The 14711-nt window shown below is 42.7% G+C and overlaps 1 protein-coding gene across 3 annotated transcripts in view; it reads right to left on the reverse strand.

Annotated features, from left to right (window-relative positions):
- Nucleotides 1–669: 669 nt before the first annotated feature.
- LOC122933255 (transcription elongation factor A protein 3-like) overlaps nucleotides 670–14711 on the reverse strand; it is a 102154-nt gene continuing 88112 nt past the window's right edge. For 2 of the 3 annotated variants that reach the window (XM_044288132.1, XM_044288130.1), the window contains 2 exons: nucleotides 13891–13962; nucleotides 6319–7164 (listed from right to left, as the gene is read on the reverse strand). In XM_044288132.1, the coding sequence (XP_044144067.1) occupies nucleotides 7156–7164; nucleotides 13891–13962 (81 nt within the window). In that variant the 3' untranslated portion in view covers nucleotides 6319–7155. Of the gene's footprint in view, nucleotides 1408–6318; nucleotides 7165–13890; nucleotides 13963–14711 lie in introns of those variants that run through there. The other variant, XM_044288131.1, reaches the window with a different exon arrangement.

Genomic DNA, 14711 nt, shown 5'->3' on the forward strand with positions numbered 1-14711 from the left:
AACATCTGAGGAGGAGGGTGGTTGTAGCGACGGCAGTAAAGAGCAGAGGTAACCAAAACCTTCCAAAAAACTTCTAGGGCTGTAACACCCCAAAGTGGTGTTACTGCTCCTGCACCTGCTACTGTCTTTATTGGGCTAACACAAATGCCATCTATGTATTTTGTCCAGGTCCTCCACACTGAGCATTCCTTATTTGTTTGCAACTGTTCTGTTCATGTAAGATCTGCAGGATGGAAAGAAGCTGTGGGCATTCAAATACAAGCATAGGTACTAGGACTATTACAGCACATGAGGCAGTATCATCAGAACAAGTCTGTCCTCTTCCCAGTTTTCTTTGTGGCAACCACGCTCTATCCACAAGCAGTACAGCGTCTGTGATATCACTGTCAGCTGATTCTACTCCTGCTTAGACTCTTCTTCCTCATTGTCCTCCATTAGATTGTGAGACATCGATAACAAAATTTGTGTGGCTATGAGAAATCTATTTGCGACCAGCAATTAGCTTTTGTGCAAGATTAGTTCCCACCTCCCTAAGTTTCTGGTGGTGCAGTCGCTACTATACCACTTAGTGAACTTTGCTGCCTTTAGGGAACTGATGGCATGTGCTTATCCTCACTGGAAGATACCTAGCTTATATTATTTCTCCAAAAAAGCCATTCCTGCCTTGCACCGTCAAATGGTGGAGAACGTGGGTCACTCCTTGCAAATATTGCTGTTCTGCAAGGTGCACATTACCATGGACACCTGAGTAGCTGTTACAGGCAGGGACAGTGCATGTCTTTTATGACCCACTGGGTCAATATTTTTTGCAACAGTGGTGAGGCAACACTGCAGCAACAAGGCCAAGACGGGTCCTATTGACACCTTCACGTTTCTGTCATTCTGGTTCCCACACCACATGCTTAGCCACCTCTCATTGTCCTCTCCATGGACATCCTCCCATACCCAACAAAAGCAGAGCATAGCATTGCTCACCCTTCCTCCTATGATATGTCTAAAGTGAAGCTTTGCCATGTTGTGTTAGAGCTGATCAGACTCGGTGGAGAGTAGCCACACAGTTTATCAGTTGCTAAAGTGCATCAAGCAGCAAACGTGATTTTATCTTTCTCCAGATCACCTTAGCAGGGATCTTGTGTTATTTTGAGGTTAGGCAGTGGCAGCTCATCAAAGACGCATATCACGTACTCAGTCCCATTGAAAAGGCCTCAGATATGTCAGTAGGAACAACTGTGGCATCAACAATGACATCCCCCATATTTATCTTACTGACCACCCTGTATCTGTTGTTGGACTCACATGGAGATCGTCCCATGGAGGAGGAAGTAGAGAATGAGTAGCAGGAGCTTCCACTGGAGGAGGAGGAGCAGCTGCAGGAGGAGGAGTTGCTTGTGCAGGAGGATGATGACACTGGCATGATAACAAATAATCTGAGTCAGGGGCTGAGGTAGCAAAGAACTGAGTCCTTGAATATGCTTGCTAGAACAGCAAACTTTATGCTTCTTTGCGTAATGACAGGCATATCCTTACTATCAAGCAATCTGATGATTAATGGAAAGCCATGATTTCAGACTTTCACTATAGGCAAAATAGGGGAATGTTTTCTTGTCAAAAGGGAGGACAAATTGCATTATTACCAGGATACACTGTGTACGCAGCTTGTCACAGCTTTTGGCAAGCAGCCGCCCGGCGCCCGTGTGTCTGACTGAGAAACCCCTCTATGTCCCCTGCAAGGTAACCCACCTCCTGGGTCTCCACTAACACAGTCAGCAAAAGCTGCAGCAGCAGCCAGTTCAGTATCATCAACATGATGGAGACGTTTTTCCATGTGCCGTGCCAGGCTCATGTCAATCACCAAACAGAGGCATCCCAGCTGATCAACTGTTTGAAGAGGATGTGGTGAATCCTCTTTTCACTTTAATGAGCACAGCGCCAAACATTGTATAGCAGTTGTGCTTGATATTGCAGGTCAGTCCCATTCACTTGTATGGTACTGAGCTGCAGAAAGGCTGTATGACTGATGTATGTGATGTCACAGGCTGGGAATATGATCCCCACTGATCAGACTTTGATGACTGTCCTAAGGATAGCTCATGAATATTTAACACTCAGAAAACCCCCTCAATGCATAAATGTGGAGCTCTTTTGCAGAAAATGGAGCTCCAACCACTGTAAAGATATAAAATATATAACCTTAAAGGGGTTATCCCCGCACAGCCGCTGCTGCATCACGGGTGACGTGAGGAAGGCTCGAGCCCTGCTATTGGCTGCTCCCCCGTCACCAGATGTTTTGATCCGTGTGACAGGGAGATGCAGCGGCATTCGTGCAGGGATCAGGAGCGACACTGGTGCTTGTGAGCGGGTTAACTATAATGTATATGAGGGGCCCGGGCATTAGGGGCCAGTTTTAGACTTTGAAAAACCCCTTTAATCAGCACAGAATGCTGGTTTCAAAAATAACATTAGAGGGGTATTCTTATCACAGATTGCATATCGACATCTACTGTATGCTGACATCTTTCTGACATAAATGTCTCTTGGCATATCCTCTTGACATGCCATAAATGTCTGTGAGGAGAATAACCCTTTAATCTGGGCTTTGTAATTAGTAATTAAACACTAAAATACAATGTATTATCGCATGATTAGTGCATGTAAGGCTACTTTCACATTCGTGTTTGGTGCGGATCCGTTATGGATCTGCACAGATGGATCCGTTCAGATAATACAAACGTCTGCATCCCTTCAGAACGGATCCGTTTGTATTATCTTTAACATAGCCAAGACAAATCCATCTTGAACACCATTGAAAGTTAATAGAGGACGGATCCGTTTTCTATTGTGCCAGATTGTCATAGAAAACGGATCCGTCCCCATTGACTTACATTGTGTGTCAGAACTGATCCATTTGGCTCCGTTTCTCCAGACAGACACCAAAGCGCTGCTTGCAGTGTTTTGGTGTCTGCCTCCCAAGCAGAATGGAGACTGAACGGAGGCAAACTGATGCATTGTGAGCGGATCATTTTCCATTCAGAATGCATTAGGGCAAAACTGATCCGTTTTGGACCGTGTGTGAGAGCCCTGAACGAATCTCACAAACGGAAAGCCAAAACGCCAGTGTGAAAGTAGCCTAACTGAGGTGCACCATACTATGCAATGCTATTACAGACACGTAAGTTTTGGCTTATTAAAGGGAATGTGTCATCAGAAAATTACCTATTGTTTAAATCATGTTTTTATGTTAAACACCTTCTCGCATAATTTTGATGATGTTATATTTAATTTTTCATGTCAATATTTCTATAGAAACAACATAAAAATCATCAGTTTTCACACTGGCCACTAGGCCTAATGATAGGTGTACAGATCACTTTACTGCAGTTATCTCACAGGCAGGTTTATAATGGCATATATCACCTCTGTGTATAGATAAGACAAGATCCATCATTCACAATAGGCCATATCACAGCTCGCCTTGCTTGTAAAATGACCACTGCACAGGTCACAGAGCATGCCTAGAAAATTCTCCCATTGAAATCAGTGAGGTCAGCTCCTGTCAATTGTGTCTATGGCAAATGGGGCTGCCATAAAGCAATTGCTTTAAATACGTTCTAAATGTTAAGCATTATGTTAGCAACATAATCATGTTCAGGAAATAGAATAAACAAATCTGTAAACCTGAAAAAAGGATATGTTTTGCTCTTTGGTTTTAACAGTCAATTTTTTTTTTTATGTACGTCATCTCTGGCCGTGACTTAAGGACCAGAGAAGTACATGTACGTCATTGTGATCGGGCGGATGCAGGAGCTGCAAGGCCTCGGCAGTCACTGATAGCCGGACCCCTCCTGCATGCGCCGGCATTGGTGAAATCACAGATGCCGGTGCATTAACCCCTGCACAGCCACTGTCAGCTCTGACCGCGGCACATGCGATGCCCGTGCAGGGAGAAAACAGCCATCGGGTCCCCGCGCTGCTGTGAAGGGGACCCAATGGCATGGACGGCAGCCCGATGTCTTCCTTAGGCATCGTGGCTGCCTTCTGGGAGAGCCTGTGAGATCCAGCCCCCTGGATCTCACAGGCAGGAAGGCTGTAAGTGTATTACAGTGTGGAATACACTTCCAGCCAATGCATGACAATACAGAAGTATTGTCATGCATTGCAAAGGGGATCAGACCCCCAAAAGTTAAAGTCCCAGAGTGGGACCAAAAAATTAAGTAGGAAAAAAAAGTTAAAAAAATTACGTTTTCTAAAAATAAATGTAACGTTTCAAGTAAAAAAAAAAATATATATATATCCTTTTGCCGAAATAAAGGGAAAAAATTGTTAAAAATAGGGAAGTAGACATATTAGGTATCGCCACGTCCATATCGACCGGCTCTATAAAACTATCACATGACCTAACCCCTCAGGTGAACACCGTGCATATCCCCCAAAATAGTACCAATCTAACTGTTACCTCATTACGCAAAAAATGAGCCCCTACCTAGGACAATCACCCAAAAAATAAAAAAACTGGCTCAGAATATGGAGACATGAAAACATTTTTCAACAGTTTCAAAAATGCTGTTATTGTGTAAAACTTAAGTAAATAAAAAAAAGTATATGTATTAGGTATTTCCGCGTCCGTAACCACCTGCTCTATAAAAATACCACATGACCTAACCCCTCAGGTGACCACCGTAAAAAAAAGAAAAAAAAAAAACTATGTCAATTGTCAAAAAAGCCATTTTATTGTCACCTCACATCACAAAAAGTGTAATAGCAAACGATCAAAAAGTCATAGGCACGCCCAAAATAGTGCCAATCAAACCATTATCTCATCGCGCAAAAATTATACCCTACGTAAGACGATCGCCCAAAAACTGACAAAACTGTGGCTCTCAGACTATGGAGACACTAAAACGAGATTTTTTTTCTTCAAAAATTATATCATTGTGTAAAACTTACATAAATAAAAAAAAGTAAACATATTAGGTATCGCCACATCCGTAATAACCTGCTCTATAAAAATATCACATGACCTAACCTCTCATGTTAATACCGTAATAAAAATAAAAATAAAAACAGTGTCAAAAAATACATTTTTTGTCACCTTACATCACAAAAAGTGTAATAGCAAGCGATCAAAAAGTTATATGCACCATATAATAGTACCATTCAAACTGTCATCTCATCCCCCAATAAATGAGCCCCTATACAAGACAGTTGTCCAAAAAATCTAAAAAAAACTACAGCTTTCAGAATGTGGAGACACAAAAAAATAATTTGTTTTCAAAAATGCTTTGTTATGTAAAACTAAAACAAACAACCAAAAAAATAATAGTCATATTTGGTATTGTCGTGTCTGTAACAACCTGCTCTTTAAAAATACTACATGATCTAACTTGTCAGATGAATGTTGTAAATAACAAAAAATAAAAACGGTGCCAAAACAGTTATTTTTTGTTAACTTGCCTCACAAAAAGTGTAATATAGAGCAACCAAAAATCATATGTACCCTAAAATAGTGCCAACAAAACTGCCACCTTATCCTGTAGCGTCCTATATGGGGTCACTTTTTGGAGTTTCTACTCTAGGGGTGTATCAGGGGGGCTTCAAATGGGACATTGTGTCAAAAAACCAGTCCAGCAAAATCTGCCTTCCAAAAACCATATGGCATTCCTTTCTATCTGCGCAATGCCGTGTGCCCGTACAGCAGTTTACGACCACATATGGGGTGTTTCTGTAAACTACAGAATCAGGGCCATAAATATTGAGTTTTGTTTGGCTGTTAACCCTTGTTTTGTTACTGGAAAAAAATTGATTAAAATGTAAAATCTGCCAAAATAGGGAAATTCTGAAATGTCATCCTCCATTATTTCTTGTGGAACACATAAAGCGTTAACAAAGTTTGTAAAATCAGTTTTGAATATCTTGAGGGGTGTAGTTTCTAAAATGGGGTCATTTTTGGGTGGTTTCTATTATGTAAGCCTCAGAAAAATTTCAAGATTTGCTTCTAAACTTCTAAGCCTTCTAACGTCCCCCAAAAATAAAATGTCATTCACAAAATGATCCAAACATGAAGTAGACATATGGGGAATGTAAAGTAATAACTATTTTTGGAGGTATTACTATTTATTATAAAAGTAGAGAAATTGAAATTTGGATATTTTGGTAAATTTGGTATTTTTTTATAAATAGAATATTATTATTTTTTACTCAATTTTACCACTGTCATGAAGTACAATATGTGACTAGTAAATAATCTCATAATGGTCTGGATAAGTAAAATCATTTTAAAGTTATCACGACATAAAGTGACACATGTCAGATTTGCAAAAAATGGCCTGGTCCTTAAGGTGAAATATGGCACGGTCCTTAAGGGGTTAAAAGAAATTCAAGATTCTGTATCCAATCTTTATTTCCTATGGTGTGAAGCAATTAATGGTTGCACTGATTACTGTGCCTATAGACGCAGATGAAGATAAAAGGCTCCTTTTCAGTGTATGCAAAAGTAAAGGCTCATTTACACGTGCTGACTGAGCAGGCAATTATTGGGAAGAGTCCGTTCCTTCCCAATAACTGCCTGCTCATCAGAGGAGTTGAGAGTTACATTTACATACAGGCAGCATTCTCCTCCACTGCACGGGGACGAGCGATGGCTGCTGCCATCTCTCATCCTCATACAGATTTATTTAGATGCCATACAGATGATTTAGGTGTCTGCATAACTGTCCATTTCACCCGATGAATGGGTATTTGGTTCATTCATTAATTGATCAGTGACACATTTACAAGGGCCGATTATTGGGAACGGGTGTTTGTACCAACGTTCTTTCCTGAAAATCGGCCCGACTATTCCCCAGGTGAACTCGCCATTACGTCTTGAAGGGTAAGAACACATTTGGAATATACATAGGGATACAAAAAAATCAATCAATTGATATCTGTGACAGCAGCTGTACCACATCACATGTCACCATTCCCATAAAATGACATCTCTACAAATGTTATGTCACTCTTCTCTATAAAAAAAAAAGCTATAAAACATAGGCAATAGACTTGATGGGTAAATATAAGGATTAAAGTGTGAGAGAAGGACAAGCTTGAAGCAAACAGTGTTGATCCTGGGATATTTACAGAGCAGGGAAGACCATTCATGTCACTGGGAGCCCTCGATCAGCAGAACTGCAAGATAAAGACAATGGATCCATTTAAAAGCTAATAGGACTATAATACACAACTATACTTTTTTCCCTAAATAATATCACATTCTTATCTCAAAAGCTGATGAATATATAGAGCTGAGTGCCACTACATAGACTCTGCTTATGCCTTCCTGCAGAGCCATCTGTCACAGATGCCTTTTGCAGGCAGTTCCTCCAACTGTGCCAACCATTGATTGATGCCAACACGCTTCTGATGCTACAGGCCATTTTTTATGAAAAGAATGAGGGTATTTTATATCAATCAAGCAGTGGACTGGAGTCTCCACTTCACTCTTCAAAAAGAGGTTCTGCAGCAGCTGAGGTATGTATTACACGAAATAATGCACTGTCCACTATAAATGATAAATAATATTAGATGTCACCAGGACATTCATTGATCTGTATATAAGCACTTGGCGTTTTAGACTCAGGTCTTAATAAGGCCCCTGCTCTGGAGGTGGATCGCTGAAGTTATGTAGAGGCGCAGGCGCATCCAGTGCCCAGCTGTCTTACATTTAAACCATTTTCTGCGCCTAAACCAGGAGTAGAAAATGGTAAATGCAGGGCCGTCTTTAATATTGATTGGACCCTGGGCAAAAATTTACTTGGGCCCCCTGGATCCCGCCTTCCCACACCCTAGTAGGCAATCATGCCCTCCACCACAACACATACACAAAAAATCCACATATCTGGTAGAGTCCAGTGAATGACTGTAAATACTTCCAGTTCTGAAGACTCCAGCGGCTCAGGATCAGTGCTCTGGGCTGGAAGTGGGCACCGCTCTGCAGGAAGGAGACCAGGGCTTGGCTCACCCTAGTGTTACAGTGCACTCCAGCACCCCACAGTATGCAGTATAACACCCTTTAGTATACAGCACCACACAGTATGCAGTATAGCACCCCACACTATACAGTACCCTACAGTATATAGTAGAGCAGTATAGCACCTCACCGTATACAGCACCCCAAACTATACACGATAGAGCCCCCCACACTATACAATACAGCAGTATAGCACTCCACACTATACAGCACCCACAGTATACAGACCCCCACAGTATACAGTACAGCAATATAGCACTCCACAATATACAGCACCCACAGTATACAGCCCCCCACACTATACAGCCCCCCACACAGTATACAGGCCCCCACATAGTATACAGCCCCCCACACTATACAGCCCCCACAGACTATACAGGCCCCCCACACTATACAGGCCCCCCACACAGTATACAGGCCCCCCACACTATACAAACCCCCCACACAGTATACAGGCCCCACCACACAGTATACAGCCCCCCCACACAGTATACAGGCCCCCACACAGTATACAGGCCCCCCACACAGTATACAGGCCCTCCCCACACAGTATACAGCCCCCCACAGTATACAGCCCCCCCACAGTATACAGGCCCCCCACAGTATACAGGCCCCCCACAGTATTCAGGCCCCTCACAGTATACAGGCCCCCCACAGTATACAGGCCCCCACAGTATACAGGGCCCCACAGTATACAGCCCCACATAGTATTCAGCCCCCCACACAGTATACAGCCCCCACCACAGTATACAGTCCCCCACACAGTATACAGCACCCCACTATACAGTAGTTTACAGTATATTAGCATAACAGCCCCTGCCACCTTTTTCTGATGTCATCTTCACAAAAAAAAGCTCCACAGATAAGGCAAACTTCTCCTGCAACACTGCTGCTAGGACCTGTGATGACCTCATAGCCATGTGACCAGTAATATTGCTAGGTTAGTGGTCACATGGTGATGATGTCATCTAAGGTCCTAGATCACAGCTCTAATACAGTATGATGCCTGGACTCAGTGCCGGCAGGCATGGCATGGCAGCACCCCCTGTGTAGCTAACAGCCTGACACCCGGGGCAGTGGCTAGCAAGGCTCAAGAGGCAGCTGCCTTGGGCCCCCCAGGAGCAACTGGGCCCGGGGCAGCTGCCCCTTTTGCCCCTTGGTAAAGACGGCCCTGGGTAAATGTGACGTCCCCTTTCCCACCACGACCAATTTTTTTTAGACCTGGCGTGAGCGGGGAAAAGTCGCAGATTGCAGCACAAATAACTGCTGCGCTGCAATCTGCGCCTAAACTACGCTAAATTTAGGTGCATTTTAGGTTAATGGTTGAAGTCTGTGCTTTTATGTGGCAACTTCTAAAATTCTATCTGTACATATAGGGGTTATTAACTATCAGATATATGCCAGTTTTCTGGCGTATATCTGTGGCAAAGGTTATTTGTGCCACAATCTGCGACTTTTTCCTGCTCATGCCAGGTCTAAAAAAGGGTGTGGCATGGGTGGGGAAGGGGACAGGCCAGGAGACCCATTGCATCAGGCGTACAAAATGATTACACCGGCCAGATATCAGGAATGAGCGTTCCTATAAAGACTTGTTCCCAGTAATTGTCCTGAATTTCGTGCCGTGTAAGGGTACTTTCACACTTGCATCTTTATTTTCCGGCATAGAGTTCCGTCACAGGGGCTCTATACCGGAAAAGAACTGATCAGTTTTGTCCCCATGCATTCTGAATGGAGAGTAATCCGTTCAGTTTGCATCAGGATGTCTTCAGTTCAGTCGTTTTGACTGATCAGGCAAAAGAGAAATCCGCAGCATGCTACGGTTTTATCTCCGGCCCAAAAAACTGAACACTTGCCTGAACGCCGGATCCAGCATTTTTTCCCATAGGGATGTATTAGAGCCGGATCCGGCATTCAGAATGCCGGAATGCCGGATCCGTCTTTCCGTTATGCGCATGTGCAGACTGAAAAAAAGGTGAAAAAAAATAAATGCCGGATCCGTTTTGCCGGATGACACCGGAAAGACGGATCCGGCATTTCAATGCATTTTTTCGACTGATCAGGCATTTTTAAGACTGATCAGGATCCTGATCAGTCTTACTAATGCCATCAGTTAGCATACATTTTGCCTGATCCGGCAGGCAGTTCCGGCGACGGAACTGCCTGACGGATCTCTCTGCCGCAAGTGTGAAAGTAGCCTAACAGGGGCTTAGAGATTTCCTGGTAAAAAATATTTTTTAACACGTTCCGGTAGCATGGGCCTGAAGCAGAAGATTCATACTTTCCTGCTCCCTGTCACTCCCGTTGTCTCCATCTTCCGGTCCCGGCGATGTTTATATCTGGCTGGCTATGGGCATAGTCACATGTACCTCTCCAGCCAATGACTGGCTTCAGTGGTGATGTGGCCACAAGCAGCGTTTCACCGCTGAAGCCTGTCATTTGCTGGAGAGGTGCTCCGAGACAGGAGGATGGAGACAGCGAGAGCAGCACGGAGCAGGAAAGTAGGAATCTTCTGTGTCAGGGGCCACACTGCAGGAGCTGGTTAAAAATCATCTTAACTAGGAAACTCCTTTAACTCCTTAAGGACACAGCCTTATTTCACCTTAAGGACCAGGCAATTTTTTGCAAATCTGACCAGTGTCACATTTTAACCAATTTTTTCCACTAACAAAGCAAGGGTTAACAGCCAAACAAGACTGTATCTTTATTGCCCTGACTCTGCCGTTTACAGAAACACCCCATATGTGGCCGCAAACTACTGTACGGCCACACAGCGGGGCGTAGAGGGAAAGGAGCGCTGTTTGGTTTTTGGAGGGCTGATTTTTATGGACCGGTTTATTTACACCGTGTCCTGTTTCAACCCCCCTGATGCACCCGGGAGTCGAAACTCCATAAAAGTGACCCCATTTTGGAAACTACGGGATAAGGTGGCGGTTTTGTTGGGATTATTTTTAGGTACATATGATTTTTGGTTGCTCTGTATTCCATTTTTGTTAGGCAAGGCTACCAAAAATTTAAATTCTGAAATTTCATCTCCATTTGCCTTTAACTGTTGAGTTACACCTAAAGGGTTAATAAAGTTTGTAAAATCAGTTTTGAATACCTTGAGGAGTGTAGTTTCTTAGATGGGGTCACTTTTATGGAGTTTTTACTCAGGGAGGCTTCAAAAGGGACATGGTGTCAATAAAAAAGGCCATCAAAATCGGCCTTCCAGAAACCATGTCGGGACTTTCCTTTTGCGGCCTCCCTTTTACTGATATAGCAGTTTACGACCACAAATGTGGCGTTTATGTAAACTGCAGTATCAGGGTAATAAATATTAAGTTTTGTTTGGTTGTTAACCCTTGCTTTGTTACCGGAAATAAAAGTGGCAAAAATAGCTGTTTTGGCACCGTTTTTTTTTTTTTTTGACCGTGTTAATCTGGGGGGTTAGGTCATGGGTTATTTTTATAGAGGAGATTCTTACCGACGCAGCGATACCTAATTTGTATACTTTTTTAAAATTATTTAAGTTTTTACAATTTTTTTGGGGTGTCTCAAGTCTGAGAACCAGTTTTTTTTTATCCGATGTCAGTGCTAAATTGGGATATAAATTTAGTACTCCATGGAAGTGTGATACTCCCTGAAGCAACCGTCAATGCAGAGGCCCGGATGATCGGGGCACGTGTCGCACTGAGTAGTGGTGTCCTTCCGTATCCCCCTCCTGCGACACACTCTGCACTTTTTTGGGGTTCGTCCCTTCTTTCTTGTTTGGGGGACCACACCTGGAAAGTGTTGGCCAGGGACGATCCGGGCGCCTCCAGTTCCCGAGGTACTCCGACCTGCTCTTTCCCGGTCCGAAAAGATCAGGGCCTTGAGGACTGCCTCATAGAACGGAAGGAATGTCCCTGTGTTGCCAGCGCTTCAGGCATAGTACAAAAGAGTTGTACAAGGCAACCTGCACCAAGTAGACCGTAACTTTTTTGTACCATGCCCGGGTTTTGCGCATGGCGTTATATGGCTTGAGGACTTGATCAGAGAGATCAACTCCTCCCATATACCAATTGCAAACTGCAGGCCTGAATTGACCTGCGGTTTGCTGCGATCAGCCTACACGGGGGGGTCACAGGACTCCCCGGCGCATTTGCCCCAGGTGCCTGCTCAATGATTTGAGCAGGCACCGGGTTCCGATCACCGCCTGCCGCGCGGCGGTGATCGAAAATACACAGGGCGTAAAGTACCAGGACATAAGGGCGTACCTGTACGCCCTATGTCCAGAAGAGGTTAAGTGGCAATGTTTCCTTCCTGCCTCCTATTCACTAATGAGCGCTTTCCTTCACTGCAGAGGACGGCACTCACTGGTTATTACCACCTCCTGCACCCCCAGATATACTGTAGATGCAATAACCAGTAAGCACTTTCACTGAAGGCTCACGCAGACGGCCATTGTTTTGATCTGCATCTGAGCCGCATTTATTTTTATGTGGCTTGGATGTGGACCCATTCACTTCAACAGGGCCGCAAAAAATGGGGACAGCACTCCATGTGCTGTCCGCATCCGTTACTCCGTTCTGCAAAATGCAGAACACACATGGCTGGTGTCCTGCGGACCAGAAGAAAAAGGTACGGTCATGTGTATGAGGTCTTACTAGCCGGGAAAGCACTTATTGGTTAACCCTTTAATGACCAGGCCTGAAAAGGCCTTTATGACCAGTCACTTTTTTGTGATTCAGCGCACGTGGTTAAAACACTTATAACTTTTTTATTTTTTGTACAACCAAAATAACTTTTGCAGCTTTTTATTACATAACACAGGGCTTTTTAATATATTTATTGTTTAATTAGGAAAAAAAGTGCATTAAAATGACTTAAAAAAAATGTGTACAAACTATAGCTCATTATTTAAGTATGCAAATATTATAATTAGTTCCCTATATGTGTTGGATCGTTTTATTATACAATATGTATAGTTTCACATGAATGGGGTAATAATTATAATGGTTTTGGTTGGTGTGGACGTTTTTTATGTATTTTACAATTTTTTCTTTTTTTTTTACTTAATTTTTTATATATTTCTTCTACAAAAAGACCTTTGGGGGACACACTTTTTTATTTTGCACATTTTCCTTTGTTTTCCTTTTATTTGCATTTTATTTATTTTTTAATTTTTATAATCACTTATTATTATTTCAAAATATATATTTTTGCCACATAATATGACAATGAACAACTTAATTTAGCAGTTTTTCCTTTTAATAGTTTTATTTTACTTGTATTGTATTTATTTTACATTTTTTTGCTAGCATTTTCTTTATATATATATATATATATATATATACATATATATATACAGTGCCTTGCAAAAGTATTCACCCCCTTGACTTTTTTCGTATTTTGGTGCCTCACAACCTGGAATTAACATGGATTGTTTGAGGATTTGCATCATTTAATTTACAGAACATGCCCACAACTTTGAAGATGTGTTTCTGCCCAGCAGGACAGGGGCCGCCAACCATGGCTCTGGGGGCCGCATGCGGGCCGCAGGTTGTGCACCCCTGGTCTATAGGCTAGGCCACCAAAATTGCTTAAGGTCTAAGTAAATTAAGCATAATAAGAAAAAATAAAACCCCAACTTTTTGTCTTTAGGCTCAATTCTACTGAAAGAGGTTGGCACAAAAGAAACTGGCGATTGGCAGTCAGACAAAGAGGAAAACAGGAGGAAAATGTGATATTTGTGTTGAATCGCAAGTCTGAATGGAGGTTGTTTTGGTGCCAATTACATTAAAATGGGACAGTCACAGAAATCCATGTGAGAAACAAGACCAGTCCGATTTTTTAGCAGATTTCTGCAATCTTATGTGAGTATGCCCAAAATGATACAGCATGTTTAGATATCATATGGTACTAACCTTCCAACGATGTCCACATTCATTGCATAACACAAAAGTTGTCATTGGCTCATCTGCACTGCGTGTCTGCACCTGGATGAATTAAAGGGTATGTGTCATCAGAAAATTACCTATTATTTAAATGTACTGTAGTTTTCATGTTAAACAAATTTGAAAAAACAATTGTCAATCTCTATTGTGTAGATAGCCCTTGTTGCAGTTGCACCGAATGCTCAGCTCCTTTTCATTCCTGACTGTACCTCCACCAGTTGACAGGGCCAGGCAGTGATCACTTAGGCCCCTTTTACACGGGCGTCAATTCTGCGCGGGTGCAATGCGTGAGGTGAACGCATTGCACCCGCACTGAATCCAGACCCATTCACTTCAATGGGGCTGTGTACATGAGCGGTGATTTTCACGCATCACTTGTGCGTTGCGTGAAAATCACAGCAAGCTCTATATTCCCTTATAGCATGGTTTTAAGGGAAAATAATAGCATTCTTAATACAGAATGCTTAGTAAAATGTCCATTGAGGGGTTAAAAATAATAAACAAATTTAACTCACCCCATCCACTTGATCGCAAAGCGGATCTCCTGTTCTACTTTCTTCAGGACCTGGCTAAAGGACCTTTCATGACATCACTGCACTCATCACATGGTCCATCACCATCGTGATGGACCATGTGATGAGCGCATTGAGGTCATCAAAGGTCCTTTAGCCAGGTCCTGAAGAAAGTAGAAAGTGGAGATCAGCTAAGCGACCAAGTGGATGGGGTGAGTTAAATTTGTTTATTATTTTTAACCCCTCATTGGACATTTTACTAAGCATTCTGTATTAAGA

The sequence above is a fragment of the Bufo gargarizans genome, chromosome 3 (genome assembly GCF_014858855.1).
Source record: "Bufo gargarizans isolate SCDJY-AF-19 chromosome 3, ASM1485885v1, whole genome shotgun sequence".
Lineage (NCBI taxonomy): Eukaryota > Metazoa > Chordata > Amphibia > Anura > Bufonidae > Bufo > Bufo gargarizans.